Source organism: Sycon ciliatum, chromosome 13 (assembly GCF_964019385.1).
Source record: "Sycon ciliatum chromosome 13, ocSycCili1.1, whole genome shotgun sequence".
NCBI lineage: Eukaryota > Metazoa > Porifera > Calcarea > Leucosolenida > Sycettidae > Sycon > Sycon ciliatum.
The window spans coordinates 24,428,497-24,447,814 of NC_088655.1; the positions used below are offsets into that span (position 1 = coordinate 24,428,497).

A 19,318-nucleotide genomic window follows, 5' to 3' on the forward strand; every position below is an offset into this window, starting at 1 on the left:
ACACAAGGCGTCCCTTTCTTCATGCCACCGCTGCAACCATGGTAACTACACTGGATGTGTGAATGACCATGTAGAGGATGCACTGACAGGCAGCAGGAGAATCCCCAGTGTGTGTGTTGATTCTCTATCACCGCTCATTTATACAAACAAACGCGATACGTCTGGCCAGAGCCTGTACGAGTAAAATCTAGTTGCACATTATTTGGCATATCATCTACTAGTGCTCAGCAGCTCATTCGCCGTACATTCCACTCCACTTATAACAAAACTCTCATATACCGTATTTTCCCGGAAGTTAGTACGTACTAACTTTAGAACTTAGCAGCCACATAAGTACTAACTTTCGGGGGTGGTACTATCTTTCGGGGAGTACTTTTTTATCGGGGGTAAATGACACGCCGTACATTCCACTCCACTTATAACAAAACTCTCACATAGTGAACTAACTTTACTTCGTGCCATAGCAAACCGTCGTCTCTGGTCGAACCCATCCAAAACGTGACCCTTCGTTGCGAATTGTTTCCGCTGATACCGATTACCGGACTGTTATCTTGAAGGGCCGCATGTAAACCGAGTGCACTCAATCCAGTCATGGTCCAGATGCCAGTCATGACTTGCTGCTTGTACAGAATAAGTTCATTTCTGTTATAACGAACTTTGGATACTGTATAAGTACAAATGTTTCGTTTACGAAATCTTTCGTTAGATCTCTCCACCAGCAGGTTCGTTACGTACTAAATTTCGTTTCTGGTCGAGGTCCACCCCGAACGTTCATAAGAAAAAATGTTAGTTTGGTACAAAATTTAGTTATTTCGTGCCCCCTAATGAATAATTATAGCGAAAGTTCATTCCAAACGAAACGTTGTACTTATACACAATATAGAGTATACCGGAGGATGTAGCCAGTGTGCGGCCTTGTTGTTCTGTTCTGTACGTTGTATACATCATAAAAAAATCTGATAAGCACCCGAAGCACAGAATTATAGTTTCGACTGAGCCTTTCGTACCACTACTATACCAGTGGAACACAGTGGTGACTGAAGCAACAGCAAGCGAGTCCATATAGCCGGCAGTAAGTCACGGCTCTAACTAGTTAATTATTCCCGTAGCTATGCAGAAGACGTTACGTCAGTAACGTCTGGCGCTAGCCAGGGTCCACACAGCTTTAATTTGGTGTTTGTTTGTTTGTGTCACGCCTGGCGCTATCCCGTATCTGTCCCGTACCGTACCGTACCATCAAACACAGCTGGCCACATACAGCTGGCCGAAATATTCAAATAGGGCTTTCAAACGCAAGATCATAACGTGAAGCAACTTGGAAGAATGGGTATGAATGCGAAGTGTATGGGGGGGAATGCATGTACAAGTAGGGCGATAGTGCGGGTTTGAACCCCAGGTTATGCCTGAAAAAAAATAGGAGAATTTAAAAGTGTATAACATCCTTATGCTTTTTTGCCCAGGTCATCAAGGCGGTAGACGGTGTCGTATTACCCTCGACCGTACCTGTCCCGTACCGTACCATCAAAGACGGCTGGCCACAATGCATATTCAAATAGGGCTTTCAAATGCAAGATCATAATGTGAAGCAACTTGGAAGAATTAGTATGTATGCGAAGTGTATCTGGGGATGCATGCAGGGCGATAGTGCGGGTTCGAATCCCAGGTTATGTTTTTTTAAGGAGAAATTTATAAGAATAAATAACATCTCTATGCTTTTTTTGTCTAGGTCATCAAGGCAAAAAAGCATAGCGTAGGGCCCTGAGCTTCCAAGCTCTCTCGTTATTATTAAATTTTGAATAGGGCAGTCCCACAGGCCTAGGGCCTTTTTACAGGGTACCCTATGAATTGTTGAATAGATGAACGGAAGTTTCTGAGCAAGGAGATTGTGCTAGTTAATCCACTGAGTTAATCCACTGAGTTAATCCACTGAGTTAATCCACTGAGTTAATTATTATTATTATTATTATTATTGCAAATAACGCTGAGTAATTACACGAATGCATAAAAACCAGCATTTGCTTCCGGGAAGGATTCACAAACATAAGACAAAAACACCATGGCTCAATGTAACTGCACATACGAAATGCAGCTTCTATTGTCAAGTTCGAGTGGCAATGTCAGAAAGACGGTAGTGAGTTAATCCACTGAGTTAATCCACTGAGTCAATCCACTGAGTTAATCCACTGAGTCAATCCACTGAGTCACCCGCATGACGTCGTTCATTATAATTATCCGGAGTCGACTGTACATGGATTTGTCTGACTGCACGCGTACGAGCACACATGCCGTGGAGGAAAAATCTTGTCATGCGCTGCTGCAGCCTCACGCACACGGTACTGTCACTTCGGTATTGACTGTACCACTGTTTGCCCCAGGTACCTCGTGAATCAATAAAATACTCTGATCTGGGATCTATTTTTTCCATTTTTGTCAGGCTCAGCCACCCCTCCTCCCCCACAAGTAAATTGTACTTCAGATTGCTGACCATAGCACACTAAAATACCTGCCGACGCCCCTGCGCAGTCTCACGGAAACGAGCAAACGATGCATGGCACATGGACACACGCACACGCCAATTCTAGGTTTGCATGTTGTTACGCGCGTACTCGCTAAGAAAGTGCACTTACGTTCTAGAATAACGTCAAGACGTGGATAGATTTCGGAGAAGTTGAACTTAACAATGCGGTCTGATCGTAGCATGCGATCAAATATCCTAAACGAGTCAGCATCCCCCTTCTGCAGCAGGTCGAGAAGTAGGTCGTTGTGTTCTATTTCATCTCCTGTTGCAAGGAGCTTCTTCTCATCTGAACTGGAGATCAAGAGCTCGGATCCGCACAGGACTCTCATGGTCCGATTGTCCATCTTCTCCGCCAGATCTGGCTTCAGTTTGAGAAAGTCTGCGTCTTTCCACGGATTGTACGTAGTCGGCATCGTTGCAGCTGCTGAGTACAAACACGATGGGCACATGCACACACGCATGCATGCACATATACACACATACACACGTACACAAACCTCCTTTTTGACAGATACACGCACGTGTACACATGCACACACACACACGTGTACACACGTACACACACACACATACACACACACACACACACAGAATGATCCTTGAAGACATGTTAGAGTGCTCAATATGAGTGTTGGCAGATGAGCACTCCAGAGCTCCCCCCCCCCCCCACACACACACAAGTTCCGGTGTCTCCCAATGATTGTAGAGAGCAAAAATTCGGAGTAGACGCGAATCCCACTGGACATAGTGTGTGTGTGTGTGTGTGTGTGTGTGTGTGTGTGTGTGTGTGTGTGTGTGTGTGTGTGTGTGTGTGTGTGTGTGTGTGTGTGTGTAGCTAATATGTGTACGTGTGATTTGCTTCAAAGACTTAAAAATCTACATTATTCAAACCAGTCACGGCTCATATACCTGGGTCTAGAGAAAACCAGGGTGCCAAACACGGTGCGACCAGTATGACCATGATCATACTACTTTTCGTCCAGGATAGTCAGACCAGAACGCCTGTAGAGCGCTAAAACAACGTGCCTGCCCTGTTGGCCGAAAATTCCAATTCTTCCGCCCGATTATACCACCCCCCCCCCCCCCACACACACACACACTGCCCCGTGACGCCCTGGATAATCTACCGTCAATGCAGAGAACGACGTGACCTGATGATCGCTTAGCACGTGATTCTGAGCACAATAACAAACTCGTCTCTATCAACTGTGCTGCTGTACATGAACATGTAGGTGTAGGCTCAATCCAGCACGCGGTGCCGTGCGCTCTTCAGTTGCCATGGGTACTGCCCTTCTGAGCACAGCAACCATGGCAACTCCGGGCATGGCACCGCAGGTGTCGGAAGGTGTTCTGGGGTGGTACGGTCAGCCATCTGACGTACAATTGAATTTTACGTGTATGTGTGTGTGTGTGTGTGTGTGTGTGTGTATGTGTGTGTGTGTGTATGTGTGTGTGTGTGTGGGGGGGGGGGGGGGGTGGCATCTTTGACATTTTTCGATATGTACATGTAGAGCCAACATCGATGCCTAGTTTATTGATTCACAGGGTAAAACCCGGGACAAAGAGTGGTGCGGTCAATACCGTAGTTACCGCAGCCTGCACGACGCCCCTGCATGGTAGCCGTAGAAACTGCCGGCAGTTCGCAATGCAGCGACCGTGCGTAGATCTAAACGTACACCACGGCGTACAGTTGAACCAAGATCGATGATGTCGCTCAATAACTACATGAGCTGAGAGCTGCCACCTTTTTTAGTTTACCATTTTTTTTTAAAGTTATATGTGGCGAAGTACAGTCTTGGCCAAAAAATCCGCCCCACACGCCGAAAGCAGCGCCATGGCTCATGCGTCCCCTGCGGTCCTCGGATGTTGTCGTTGTTGTTTTTTTCGGACTGTGCATGAAAAAGTAGAAATGGCAACGCGGCGCTGACTTTTGACTCATGGATAGGATTTCTTCGCGGCCACAATTGTACTTGACGTTTAGTTGATCGGCACAGGAAGGAAGACAGATGCAATATTTGACTGCCGGGGCACCTGCTAGCAACGCACCCTGGCCAGTGAAGCCCGGAGGCATCCTGACAAAGGAGGTGTCCGCATCACACAGGTTCTATGCAGAATAGGCAGGCAGACTTCTGTGCACATGCTGTGATTTCTGTCCCACACGTCATGCAATAAATTTTTCCAGGATTGTTCACCACGTTCACACCGCCAGCCGCCAGGGACTACAACATGTAGTACTAGAAAATTTTCAGTTTAGCACTACTGCACTCCCTTTAGCACTCCCTTCAGCACTCCCTTTAGCACTCCCTGGTTCCCTGGTTCCCACCGTCTCACCTTCTTCTATGCGTGCTTGCCGTGTGCGCAGCCAGCGATGTCGACGTACAGAACGGTTCGTAGCGCCCTATGCACGCGGTACTCCCGGCCAGGGATATCGATACCCGCTCTAGCCGCGGTCACACCACTGGTCCAGTACCTCCTCTCGCTGCAGCAGCTTGACGCTGACTGCACTAACCAGATTGCCTACACACGGACGTCGGTCCAGCTAGGCAGTTGATCAACGAGTAGATTCACATACGAATTATCATGATTATTTTCATTGTTACCGCTAATTATTGAATCATAGCCAGCTAGCGCCGCGCTATCCTCGGAGGCTCGGGTGATCATGGTTATGGAAAGCAGGAGCGAGTAGCCGGGGGGGGGGGGGGGGGGGCGGCTGCAAACAACGAAAATAATTAATTCGTAAGATTTGGACCGTCAGGGTTCGAGTAACGAAAGTAATGATTATGTTGCCAAGCGTGCACGAAGATCCGTCCAAACCAGGGAGCCGGCCCTAGCCTGGGCATAGTCATACTGTGTGCGTAGAGCTCTCTGCTAATCACCATGGCATGCGGTACACAAACCCTCTCATCCGGGTCACTAATCACCATGCTGTACACACACCCTCTCAACCGGGTCACTAATCACCATGCTGTACACACACCGTCTCAACCGGGTCACTAATCACCATGCTCTACACACACACCCTCTCAACCGGGTCACTAATCACCATGCTGTACACACACCCTCTCAACCGGGTCACTAATCACCATGCTGTACACACACCCTCTCAACCGGGTCACTAATCACCATGCTGCACACACACCCTCTCAACCGGGTCACTAATCACTATGCTGTACACACACCCTCTCAACCAGGTCACTAATCACCATGCTGTACACACACCCTCTCAACCGGGTCACTAATCACCATGCTCTACACACACCCTCTCAACCGGGTCACTAATCACTATGCTGCACACACACCCTCTCAACCGGGTCACTAATCACCATGCTGTACACACACCCTCTCAACCAGGTCACTAATCACCATGCTCTACACACACCCTCTCAACCGGGTCACTAATCACCATGCTGTACACACACCCTCTCAACCAGGTCACTAATCACCATGCTGTACACACACCCTCTCAACCAGGTCACTAATCACCATGCTGTACACACACCCTCTCAACCGGGTCACTAATCACCATGCTGTACACACACCCTCTCAACCGGGTCACTAATCACCATGCTGTACACACACCCTCTCAACCGGGTCACTAATCACCATGCTCTACACACACCCTCTCAACCAGGTCACTAATCACCATGCTGTACACACACCCTCTCAACCAGGTCACTAATCACCATGCTGTACACACACCCTCTCAACCGGGTCACTAATCACCATGCTGTATACACACCCTCTCAACTGGGTCACTAATCACCATGCTGTGCACACACCCTCTCAACCAGGTCACTAATCACCATGCTGTACACACACCCTCTCAACCAGGTCACTAATCACCATGCTGTACACACACCCTCTCAACCGGGTCACTAATCACCATGCTGTACACACACCCTCTCAACCGGGTCACTAATCACCATGCTGTACACACACCCTCTCAACCGGGTCACTAATCACCATGCTGTACACACACCCTCTCAACCAAGTCACTAATCACCATGCTGTACACACACCCTCTCAACCAGGTCACTAATCACCATGCTGTACACACACCCTCTCAACCGGGTCACTAATCACCATGCTGTACACACACCCTCTCAACCGGGTCACTAATCACCATGCTGTACACACACCCTCTCAACCGGGTCACTAATCACCATGCTGTACACACACCCTCTCAACCGGGTCACTAATCACCATGCTGTACACACACCCTCTCAACCGGGTCACTAATCACCATGCTGTACACACACCCTCTCAACCGGGTCACTAATCACCATGCTGTACACACACCCTCTCAACCAGGTCACTGCGTGTCGTGCGCAAAAGAACGGTACATGCAGGCCACTGTAACAATCTCAATGTCCACGTGAAAACGAGAGAGTCACATCCCCTCCTTTCCCCAAGGTGAATGAATCTAGGGTGAGAGATTTGCAGTTTGAAGATACCATGTGGCAGTGCTTTAGGAAAGTAGAAATCATTTATATAAATGGCTGCTTCGGAAATTGCGGTGCCTTGAAAAATGAAATAAAAAGGTGCTTTGAAAATAGAAGTACGAAGGCAAAGAGACAGTAAAAATGAAAAGCAAATGCAGGAATATAAGACGAGCAGAATGTGATTACGCATACCGGTTCAACCGGCAACAGCAATTATTTGTGAAAATGGCTGCTGTGAAAATTGCACTTCCTTAGAAAAATTAAAGAAGTTGCCATTTGAAAAAGCATTGCAAAAAAGTGAAAAAGGGCAGCCAAAGTGAAAAAGGATAGGCAGAAATGAGGCCGCGCAGAAGCTGATAATTCTATGAGTATACCGGTTCAACCGGAAAAGAATTTTTACAACATGTTCCGCTATTCGACATGATGACGTCAGACTAGTGCACTGCTTTTCCAGCAGTGTCTAAGCTCAAATAGTCAAATACAGACCTAAAGCGAGGTTCTAAGTCACAGAGATAGAATGTAGAGATACATGTTTTTGAGAATAAAAAGAAATTGAATGACAATGCAACACAACTCAGACAATCTATCTAGACTCTACACATGGGTCAGGTACTGTGCATGGAGCGAAGGGCACGCGCGGGGAAATCCAGCATTCTGGTTCCGTGCCACTTTGCCTGAGCACGCGGCGCCCACGGTGCTGCACTACCGAGGAGTGAAAAAATACTTTGTGATCATGTACCAATAAAAGGAGCAAAGTCGAAGCTAAGGGAAAGCAGTCTCTAGCGCGTCATGTGGCAATTAAAATACCAAGACCAAGAAGAAGAAGAAAGGCATATTCAAAGGAAGTAGTGCTTACGATAGCGAATGCAGCAGGCAAATGAAGAATATCGCGACGTAATGAGTGAGTGGGAGCGAGAGACTGGGTGAGAGCGAGAGCAAGCGAGAGTGAGAGAAAGTGAGGGAGAGAGCTCAGTCTAGAGTCTGAGGTGAAGCAGAAAAATGGAAAGAAAGACGAACAAGCAGACAGACAGGAAGAGAGAGACAGACAGAACAGATTCTCGCCGCGATCCAGTGTTGATCAATCATCACCACCATCATCACCACCATCCTGTGTCCGTACACAAGAGAACAACAAGACGCAGTAATAACTACTTGTACTACATGTACAGTGATTGCAACTGGTGTAAGCGACCTCTGGTTTTAGCGACCACCTGCACGGACAGCTCTACACTGAACCTGTTGGACCTGGTTCTAAAGACCACCTGGCTTTGACGACCGCTTTTGCTTGCACCGTGGTACCGTGAGGTGGTGCTTGCACCGTGGTACCGTGGGGTGGTGCTTGCACCGTGGTACCGTGGGGTGGTGCTTGCACCGTGGTACCGTGGGGTGGTCCTTGCACCGTGGTACCGTGGGGTGCTTGCACCGTGGTACCGTGGGGTGGTGCTTGCACCGTGGTACCGTGGGGTGGTGCTTGCACCCTGGTACCGTGGGGGGGTGCTTGCACCGTGGTACCGTGAGGTGGTCTCTTAAACCAGATTTCACTGTACAGTGATGGCAACTGAAATCCGACCCCTGACTTTCATGCTCGAGCGCGGCACCGATTTTATAGTGCGTTTCAAAAGTACATGTATAGACTCAGGGGCATCGGAAGGTATTTAAGTGCGGTACGGTCAGCCATCTGAAGTACAATTTACTCGTGGGGGAGTGGTGGCTGAGCCGAAAAGTTTGGAAATTTAGAGCCCAGGTCAGTGTGTTTTATAGATTCACGGGGTACTTGGGGTAAAAAGTGGTACGGTCAATACCGTAGTGACCGTAGCGTGTCCGACGCCCTTGAGACTCCAAACGTTTTCGAATAATTCAAATTTGCTACACAAATTAACAAGCTACAGTCAACAATGTGGGTAACACCCAACCTTCAAAGAAAAAATGCTAATCAAATCAGCAGAAACTGCTTTGCAAAAATATGACAACAAATTCATCCCTGTATACAGTTAGATGGGACTTTGCTCTGGCCATGGAAATTCTGTCGTTATTCGCGAATTGTCGCTATATCCGCAGTCGTTATTAGCAAAGTTGACTGTATACACATGTCCAATCAACTTGTCTTGTTGATTGTTGTTTTAAAATTCAAATTTGGTTTGAGATTTTTGAGAAATTTCTCCGGATTTTTGTGGGTTAGCGAGGTGAAACTCTAACGAATTCTGTTTCAAAACCGGCAAATGACTGTACATGTGCATATCGTTTTGCACATAACGACTTCAAATGTTTTACTAGTAAAGTTTTTTTTCAAATTCATTAACTCGTTACAATTAAATGTTCGTTAACAACTTAACCTTACTGGTCTTCCAGTATAGATTTCTAGGCAATTAGATAACACACCCTCAGTGATCCGCATTGTCAGAAAGGTCACATGATACGTTTGGGTCGTCGCCAATCATGGTGTCCCAGGCTCCATCAATGGGCTCAGATCTCTTTTTGTAATACTCTTACTTGGGCTGCGAGCTCGTCAATGCGCCGATTTAGACGCGCTGCTCGGTTTCTTGACTCACTGACGTGTGCCGTGATTGTCTGCAACTGGGTTAGGATGGTCTGCTCAATGCCGGGGAGACGGCAGAGCAGCTTCAGCGTTTCGGCTGACTGCCCGCCCATGGCGAGATGAATGGAAAAGAAATTGGGGAAAATCCACTCGCAGTACACTGCCCTACCCCTATCGCACTACACTGCCCTGGCCCTATCGCACTACACTGCCCTACCCCTATCGCACCACACTGCCCTACCCCTATCGCACTACACTGCCCTACCCCTATCACACTACACTGCCCTACCCCTATCGCACCACACTGCCTTACCCCTATCGCACTACACTGCCCTACCCCTATCGCACCACACTGCCTTACCCCTATCGCACTACACTGCCTTACCCCTATCGCACTACACTGCCCTACCCCTATCGCACTACACTGCCTTACCCCTATCGCACTACACTGCCCTACCCCTATCGCACTACACTGCCTTACCCCTATCGCACTACACTGCCTTACCCCTATCGCACTACACTGCCTTACCCCTATCGCACTACACTGCCTTACCCCTATCGCACTACACTGCCCTACCCCTATCGCACTACACTGCCCTACCCCTATCGCACTACACTGCTTTACCCGGGTTACCCCTATCGCACTACACTGCCCTACCCCTATCGCACTACAACGCCTTACCCCTATCGCCCTATACTGCCTTACCCCTATCGCACTACACTGCCCTACCCCTATCGCACTACACTGCCTTACCCATATCGCACTACACTGGTCTACCCATATCGCACTACACTGCCCTACCCCTATCGCACTACACTGCCTTACCCGGGTTACCCCTATCGCACTACACTGCCCTACCCCTATCGCACTACACTGCCCTACCCCTATTGCACTACACTGCCCTACCCCTATCGCACTAAACTGCCCTACCCCTATCGCACTACACTGCCCTACCCCTATCGCACTACACTGCCCTACCCCTATCGCACTACACTGCCCTACCCCTATCGCACTAAACTGCCCTACCCCTATCGCACTACACTGCCCTACCCCTATCGCACTAAACTGCCCTACCCCTATCGCACTACACTGCCCTACCCCTATCGCACTACACTGCCCTACCCCTATCGCACTAAACTGCCCTACCCCTATCGCACTACACTGCCCTACCCCTATCGCACTACACTGCCCTACCCCTATCGCATTAAACTGCCCTACCCCTATCGCACTACACTGCCTTACCCGGGTTACCCCTATCGCACTACACTGCCCTACCCCTATCGCACTACAACGCCTTACCCCTATCGCCCTATACTGCCTTACCCCTATCGCACTACACTGCCCTACCCCTATCGCACTACACTGCCTTACCCCTATCGCACTACACTGGTCTACCCATATCGCACTACACTGCCCTACCCCTATCGCACTACACTGCCTTACCCGGGTTACCCCTTTCGCACTACACTGCCCTACCCCTATCGCACTACAACGCCTTACCCCTATCGCCCTACACTGCCTTACCTCTATCGCACTACACTGCCCTACCCCTATCGCACTACACTGCCCTACCCCTATCGCACTACACTGCCCTACCCCTATCGCACTAAACTGCCCTACCCCTATCGCACTACACTGCCCTACCCCTATCGCACTACACTGCCCTACCCCTATCGCACTTCACTGCCCTACCCCTATCGCACTAAACTGCCCTACCCCTATCGCACTACACTGCCCTACCCCTATCGCACTAAACTGCCCTACTCCTATCGCACTACACTGCCCTACCCCTATCGCACTACACTGCCCTACCCCTATCGCACTAAACTGCCCTACCCCTATCGCACTACACTGCCCTACCCCTATCGCACTACACTGCCCTACCCCTATCGCATTAAACTGCCCTACCCCTATCGCACTACACTGCCCTACCCCTATCGCACTAAACTGCCCTACCCCTATCGCGCTACACTGCCCTGCCCCTATCGAATTAAACTGCCCTACCACTATCGCACTACACTGCCCTACCCCTATCGCACTACACTGCCCTACCCCAATCGCACTACACTGCCCTACCCCTATCGCACTACACTGCCTTACCCCTATCGCACTACACTGCCCTACCCCTATCGCACTACACTGCCTTACCCCTATCGCACTACACTGCCCTACCCCTATCGCACCACACTGCCCTACCCCTATCGCACTACACTGCCCTACCCCTATCGTACTACACTGCCTTACCCCTATCGCACTACACTGCCCTACCCCTATCGCACTACACTGCCTTACCCCTATCGCACTACACTGCCCTACCCCTATCGCACTACACCGCCCTACCCCTATCGCACTACACTGCCTTACCCGGGTTACCCCTATCGCACTACACTGCCCTACCCCTATCGCACTACAACGCCTTACCCCTATCGCCCTATACTGCCTTACCCCTATCGCACTACACTGCCCTACCCCTATCGCACTACACTGCCTTACCCCTATCGCACTACACTGGCCTACCCATATCGCACTACACTGCCCTACCCCTATCGCACTACACTGCCTTACCCGGGTTACCCATATCGCACTACAATGCCCTACCCCTATCCCACTAGAACGCCTTACCCCTATCGCCCTACACTGCCTTACCTCTATCGCACTACACTGCCCTACGCCTATCGCACTACACTGCCCTACCCCTATCGCACTACACTGCCTTACCCCTATCGCACTACACTGCCCTACCCCTATCGCACTACACTGCCCTACCCCTATCGCACTACACTGCCCTACCCCTATCGCACTACACTGCCCTACCCCTATCGCACTACATCGCCCTACCCCTATCGCACTACACTGCCCTACCCCTATCGCACTACACTACCCCTATCGCGCTACACTGCCCTACCCCTATCGCACTAAACTGCCCTACCCCTATCGCGCTACACTGCCCTACCCCTATCGCACTACACTGCCCTACCCCTATCGCATTAAACTGCCCTACCCCTATCGCACTACACTGCCCTACCCCTATCGCACTACACTGCCCTACCCCAATCGCACTACACTGCCCTACCACTATCGCACTACACTGCCCTACCCCTATAGCACTACACTGCCCTACCCCTATCGCACTACACTGCCTTACCCCTATCGCATTAAACTGCCCTACCCCTATCGCACTACACTGCCCTACCCCTATCGCACCACACTGCCCTACCCCTATCGCACTACACTGCCCTACCCCTATCGCACTACACTGCCCTACCCCTATCGCTCTACACTGCCCTACCCCTATCGCACTACACTGCCCTACCCCTATCCCACTACATTGCCATACCCCTATCGCACTACACTGCCCTACCCCTATCGCACTACACTGCCCTACCCCTATCGCACTACACTGCCTTACCCCAATCGCACTACACTGCCCTACCCCTATCGCACTACACTGCCTTACCCCTATCGCACTACACTGCCCTACCCCTATCGCACTACACTGCCCTACCCCTATCGCACTACACTGCCTTACCCCTATCGCATTAAACTGCCCTACCCCTATCGCACTACACTGCCTTACCCATATCGCACTACACTGCCCTACCCCTATCGCACTTCACTGCCCTACCCCTATTGCACTACACTGCCCTACCCCTATCGCACTACACTGCCCTACCCCTATCGCACTACACTGCCCTACCTCTATCGCACTACACTGCCCTACCCCTATCGCTCTACACTGCCCTACCCCTATCGCACTACACTGCCCTACCAGTATCGCACTACACTGCCCTACCCCTATCGCTCTACACTGCCCTACCCCTATCGCACTACACTGCCCTACCACTATCGCACTACACTGCCCTACCCCTATCGCACTACACTGACTTACCCCTATCGCACTACACTGCCCTACCCCTATCGCACTACACTGCCCTACCCCTATCCCACTACATTGCCTTACCCCTATCGCACTACACTGCCCTACCCCTATCGCACTACACTGCCCTACCCCTATCGCACTACACTGCCTTACCCCTATCGCACTACACTGCCCTACCCCTATCGCACTACACTGCTTTACCCATATCGCACTTCACTGCGCTACTGCTATCGCACTACTCCTCCGAGTCCTACTGCTTGCTAGCTAGATACTTCAAGCCTTCAAGCTGGCCTGATGCCAGCTGGGCTGCCAAAACTACGGAAAAAAACTATGGAGCTGCAAAAGTCCCAACTTGCCTCTGCCTGTACAGCCTACTGCTCTTTACTTACCCACTGGATCAGCAGCAGATGCTCCTGCAGACGCTAATGCGGCCTCAGCAGAACTTGTCGACGGGCTCCAGCTTGGGCAATAATTGTTTCCGGATGGGTTTTGACTCGACTTTACGGATGCATTCAAGGAAGGTGTGGAAGGATTCGTCATCACCCAGGCGTAGCGCATCGAGCAATGCCTGATTCTGCGCTGCAGAGCCAGTGTGTAATGCAAATAGCTGACGCTGTTCACACGTAATCAGCTCCTCAGCCTCACACTGGCGAAGCATAGCAGCTGGAGTAAGCATGGAAACCAGGTCAGGCACAAGTTTTCTGAAGACGCCACTCTTCCATCCTGTCCTGTCAGAGAGCTGTTGGTCGAGAGACTCGTCTGAAAATGTTGGCACAACACACACATAGAGAAACAGAATGGTTTCACATCTATCACATGACGGGATAGGCATGTTGGGTTCAACTCTACTCAACTCCTGCATCTATGGGTCACATGACGTCGGCCATGTTGGTTCCGCTGGTCACATGACATGATCACTTTCTGCACAAATTCAGTCACATGACCAAGATGTGACCACAACTCCATACATTCCGTTCCTAAGTCTGAAGGTATTGACAAGCCATGCAAAAGCAGTGTTGGGCTTAACACTGCTTCAGTAGAACCATCCGACACTAGGAACAGGCCTGGCCTGGACTTGACTTGATCCATCATGCAGCTCTACAGACTTGCGAACGCCCGCTTCTGATGAACACAAGCCTGTGCATTGAACAGGCTTACAACTGACTCGCCGGGCCCCCCAGCGATACGACGGACCGCTTGCAGGGGCATCGGAACCGGTGCGGCAGGTGCGGCCAAAGTCTGGAAATTAATTTCGTCATTTTCGTCCAAGTAGCTTTTGGACTAAATTAAATGCCGGACTAATGTCGATTTGTCCAGCTATTCAATACACTCTTATGATCCATGGACGAAATTTACTGCCGGACGAACTCCCTTTCTTTGGAGTCGAACGAAATTATTGACCGACGAAATGTTATTGACCGACGAAATGTTCTGCCATGTATACGCCCGTCGCAAGAGAAGCACGCAAATCTAAAAATGCACTGGATGTGCACCCACAGATTTTCTCTTATAGCAACGATAGCCGACAAGATCAGAATGAGAGAGATCAAGACTTATAAACACCTCAACGCCCTGCCAGTTGCAGCAAGACTATATTAATTAATACTGTATAGGCGTCCCTCTCTAATCCGGCACCACATGTTAACATACATGTTTATGTCGTACGTCAAAACGTAGGGATTTTCTGTGTCAATCCAAGTACTTTGTGGAATACATGTCTTTAACCCTTTGTGTACGGACTGTACAACTTTCGATCCCCTGGGATCGAAACTTTTCAAGATTTCAATCGATCGGAACTCAGTCATTCCTGGGTTATTACCAAAAACTAAAATATGTACGTCGAAGAGAAATCTCTCAGCTGTCCATTAAACACCACCAAAGTTGAACACATTGCAGTAAAAGTATAGCAACAACATACCTGTGTGGGACAAAATGGAGAGCATTTCCTTGCTCCTGTCCACATACCCAAGTTCCTCAATGACAACACGGAGAACACGATAAGTCTTTTGGCCACCAGCTCTGATCAACTTGATGAGCTCCTCATTATGAGCAGATTGTCCATCCTGGGACAGAATTCTCTTTAGTCTCTCTATTGATGCGCTGTCACTTATGAGATGTTTCTTGATCACCATCTGTCGCAGTCGATCTGCGTCAACTTCGTTCAACCATGGTTGAATGTCACACACAAACTTAACCAGGTGAAACGGATTGTCTGTTGCGAAAGCAGCAAAATACAGAAGGCACAGATAACACATGAACACACAACTAAACACAACTACATGTCAAGAAACAAATAAAAATGGAATTGCACAACACCGATAATACATGGAAAGGAATTTGAGTGGACACACCCATTCCCATAGCGCTGCACATCCGAACAAGTTCCGTTATTTTACGTTTCGGCACTTGGCCATCGTCAGGTGATAAGAACAATGGACACACACACACCTCAGACCTCAGACCTCAGACATGCCCATCGCGGGAGCGATGATAGCGAACAGCTATGTTTTAGACATAGCAACTTGTGCTGGGATTACACCATCCAACAGCTTGCAAGGCTGATGAATTGACCGCCACTATTTTTAGCCTGGTATCCACCACACAGCTGTTTGAAGTGACTTTTTCTGGCCAGTGAATCCCTATTTTTCATTTTTCCATTTTTTTCTTTTTTTCTTTTTCTACCCACACACCACACCACATACTCCGGCATACACTGGCTGTTGGTAACCACCCAGGAGAATGAAAGAAAAGTCAGGAAGAGTCTGAGAAAGAGAAGGAAGACGTGTGTGACCATAATCGTCGGGAATCGAACCCGCAACCTATCGATTGGAAATCGCTGCACATACCACTGCACCATATGGGACACACACACACACTCACGCACACACACACGCACACACTCACGTGCACACACACACACACATGCACGCACACACACACACACACACACACACACTTTCCCAGACCCGCACAACGGAGCGCTTCAGCGATTGTTTCAATGGACAGCTGGGAGTTTTCTCTTCGACCTACATATCTTAGTTTGTGAAAATAACCCAGAAACGACTGAGTTACGATCGATTGAAATCTTGAAAAGTTTCGATTCCAGGGGATCGAAAGTTGTACAGTCCGTACACAAAGGCTTAACATACACTTGCCGGGAATATCCTATGCACTGGCATAGGATATTCCCAAGTGTAAGTGACATATGTTGTGTATGTCACAAAGCTCCTTGACAGTATGCGATGTACAACTGCTGGATTAGAAAATCGAATTATGTACAGTTTGAGTGATTTGTTTCAGAAAATCGCTGCCGGAGGCGGAATTCAAGTGCCGGATTAAAGCGTAGAAAATGAACTGAAAAATCCGTTTTGCCAGAAAGTGTGCTGGTTTGCAAGGGTGCTGGATAAACAAGTGCCGGATTAGAGAGGGACGACTAGTAAATTATAACCTCCCAAGAGTGTGCAACTCTGCATATGGGATGTCCGACGGCGAAAGCTCACATCAGTTTCTCAGGTACGTTTTGTACTACGTACAGATGAAGGATAGCGTGCGCGCAATCCGAATATCTGCCATGATCATGCTCGGGATTCGCATACGCGCAGTGAGTTTCTGTCAGAGAATGTTTTTCATTACACCGCTGCTCGCTAAACACAGGCTGGAAACGTATAACTGCGACGCTGCACCGCGTGATGTGAGTTTTCGCCGTCGGTGAACCCCATAGAAAGGATATCAGCAGTTGCACACTCTTGGGGGCTTATAATACTCTTGGTTTCAGCTGCGAGTGTCCCTCAAATAATCTACCACATCATGCAGGTGGCACAGGGAATGGTAAGCGAGACGTCATGCCGCCTGCATGCACTATGTCTCACCCCCTATTGCTTCAAAATTCTAACCAAAATTTGAGCCCATGAGCACTTGAAGAAAAGTCATACCATGGGAAAGCATAATTCAGTCTCTGCCCTATTTTCTCAAACCCCAGTGCAGGTGGAATCCCCCCAGGAAAATACTTCTAATTATCCGGACACTCTAATTATCCAAACATGAACCCACAAGACAACAAGTATATCAAACGCTCTCATGGTCATGCGAAGTTGCGCTATGGACCTTAGACACAGATTTCACGGATATTGAACTGACCAGCACAGCCTGCTCAACTGAACTGACCGGCACAGCCTGCTCAACTGAACTGACCAGTACAGTGTACAGTGAACTTCGAATTACACTTTGCTAATTTCGAATTATCAGCACAAATCCAATGCATTTTCTATGTAAGTGGAATCTGTGGGACTTCCAATGAACCGGACGTGTCCAGTTCGAGGTTCCAATTATCAGAAACTTTATGTGGGAATCGTATTGACAGAAATCGGTCCTGGAAAACTTCTAATAATTAAGCACTATGTTCGAATTAAGCCATATTCGAATTATGAGGATTCCACCTATACATGTATTACACTGCGTAAGGACGCTGAGAGAGTGTACAAGAGACAACCACTATGGCGTACAGACTTCACCGTAATCTAAAGAAGGGCAGAGGCTTTCTGGAGCGTCATCTCTGAAATCAGGCATTCATTGTTGCAAGTGCCGAAACGTCGTGATAAAACGGAACTGGTTCGGATGTCCAGCGCTACGGTAATGGGTGCGTCCACCCGAATTCCTTATTTTGTGGATAGTTAAGCGCACTGATAGAGCTTGGCTATCGTTACGGTGTTGCGACACACACTCACCTTCCATATTTGGGATAAGAACAACAATGTCCCCGATCACTGTCAACAGTATGACCAATCACTGTGGCGTGGGTAGTTCCGGCTGATGCTGATGTCCCACCTGACACACATCAGTGGCCACCAGGACTCTAGCAGAGCACAATCTTGCTATCCTGATGCACACAACAGCACCATCACACACACACACCCACACACACACACACACACACACACACACACGCGCGCGCGCGCGCACGCACACACACACACACACATGTTCAGTCCAGTGCTAACGGGTTTGGGGTTGCTCGATGCAATGCACAAGTACGAAGCCCAGTGTCTGCAGAGTGCAGGTCTGGGGTTGCACAGCGCCCTGAGCCAGCAGCGCACAGCACATTTACAGCATGAATGAATTATTAATGCAATGAATATAACTAAATGCGCACTCATATCACAACCATGGGGACGAATCATGTATTCCAGAACGTTTTCTTGTCACTATTATCAATGGAATTCGTGACTAAAGAGAATGATGAAACTACAATAGGATTTATACACTTGGAGTGGAACAGCGAGGATACAAGCATAGTAAGAAAAATAGCACAAACCAAGGAACAATTTGCACAGGTAATAAACTATAGGTGAGGTGAGAAATGATAGGAAATTCAGCAAGTGCAGTGTGACAATGGACATGCATGTGCAAGTGTGTGTGAGTGCGAATTTATTGGAATAGCGTAAGTGCGGTGACATTTTCTTTTTGTTTACAAAGATTTGGATCACGAATGCGAATGTAGACTGCTTCTAGAACTTTCAACTGCTTGAAACTACTTGCAGAACGAACAACACTGAACCAAGAATCATCATAACTTTCACGACACACGCGGTTAGACAACAAATGCAATTTAATTGCCGATGTATTCTTCTTCTTCTCACCGCCTCCGCCTTCACTTGGTTTCTGACCGCCATCGTCCTTCACACCATCTGCACCATCATCGTCATCATCGTCATCGTCCTCTTCATTATCGCTGCCACCTTCACCTGTCGTCGGCTCTCCCAGCAACTGACCACCGGGTTCATCATCGTCACTGCACACGTCGCTTCCACACTCCTCCTCCAGCTGCCGTCGCGTTCTCTTCCTGACCGGTCTTCCCTTGCCATTGCCAAACACCTGACAGTCGTCAACTCTTCCGCTGGCATCATCCATATCCGGAGAGTTTCGATGCATCTTTCCAGTCACC

General features: G+C 49.0%; 3 protein-coding genes across 5 annotated transcripts in view; all 3 read right to left on the bottom strand.

The window, feature by feature from the left end:
- LOC135829415 (uncharacterized) overlaps window positions 1-5,106 on the bottom strand; it is a 9,292-nt gene extending 4,186 nt beyond the window's left edge. For 2 of the 3 annotated variants that reach the window (XM_065341826.1, XM_065341824.1), the window contains exons 1-2: window positions 4,850-5,106; window positions 2,628-2,939 (exon numbers count right to left, since the gene is read on the bottom strand). In XM_065341826.1, the coding sequence (XP_065197898.1) occupies window positions 2,628-2,931 (304 nt within the window). In that variant the 5' untranslated portion in view covers window positions 2,932-2,939; window positions 4,850-5,106. Of the gene's footprint in view, window positions 1-2,627; window positions 2,943-4,849 lie in introns of all 3 variants that reach the window. The other variant, XM_065341825.1, reaches the window with a different exon arrangement.
- Window positions 5,107-6,976: 1,870 nt separating this feature from the next.
- Window positions 6,977-19,318, bottom strand: part of LOC135829310 (uncharacterized) — a 54,768-nt gene continuing 42,426 nt past the window's right edge. The window contains exon 6 of the mRNA XM_065341713.1: window positions 6,977-8,068. The gene's annotated coding sequence lies outside the window, so the exon portion shown is untranslated. The remainder of the gene's footprint in view (window positions 8,069-19,318) is intronic.
- The window catches only part of LOC135829614 (uncharacterized), a 35,689-nt gene continuing 23,347 nt past the window's right edge, over window positions 6,977-19,318 (bottom strand). The window contains exons 4-5 of the mRNA XM_065342012.1: window positions 13,767-14,136; window positions 6,977-7,941 (exon numbers count right to left, since the gene is read on the bottom strand). Of these exons, the coding sequence (XP_065198084.1) occupies window positions 13,811-14,136 (326 nt within the window). The 3' untranslated portion in view covers window positions 6,977-7,941; window positions 13,767-13,810. The remainder of the gene's footprint in view (window positions 7,942-13,766; window positions 14,137-19,318) is intronic.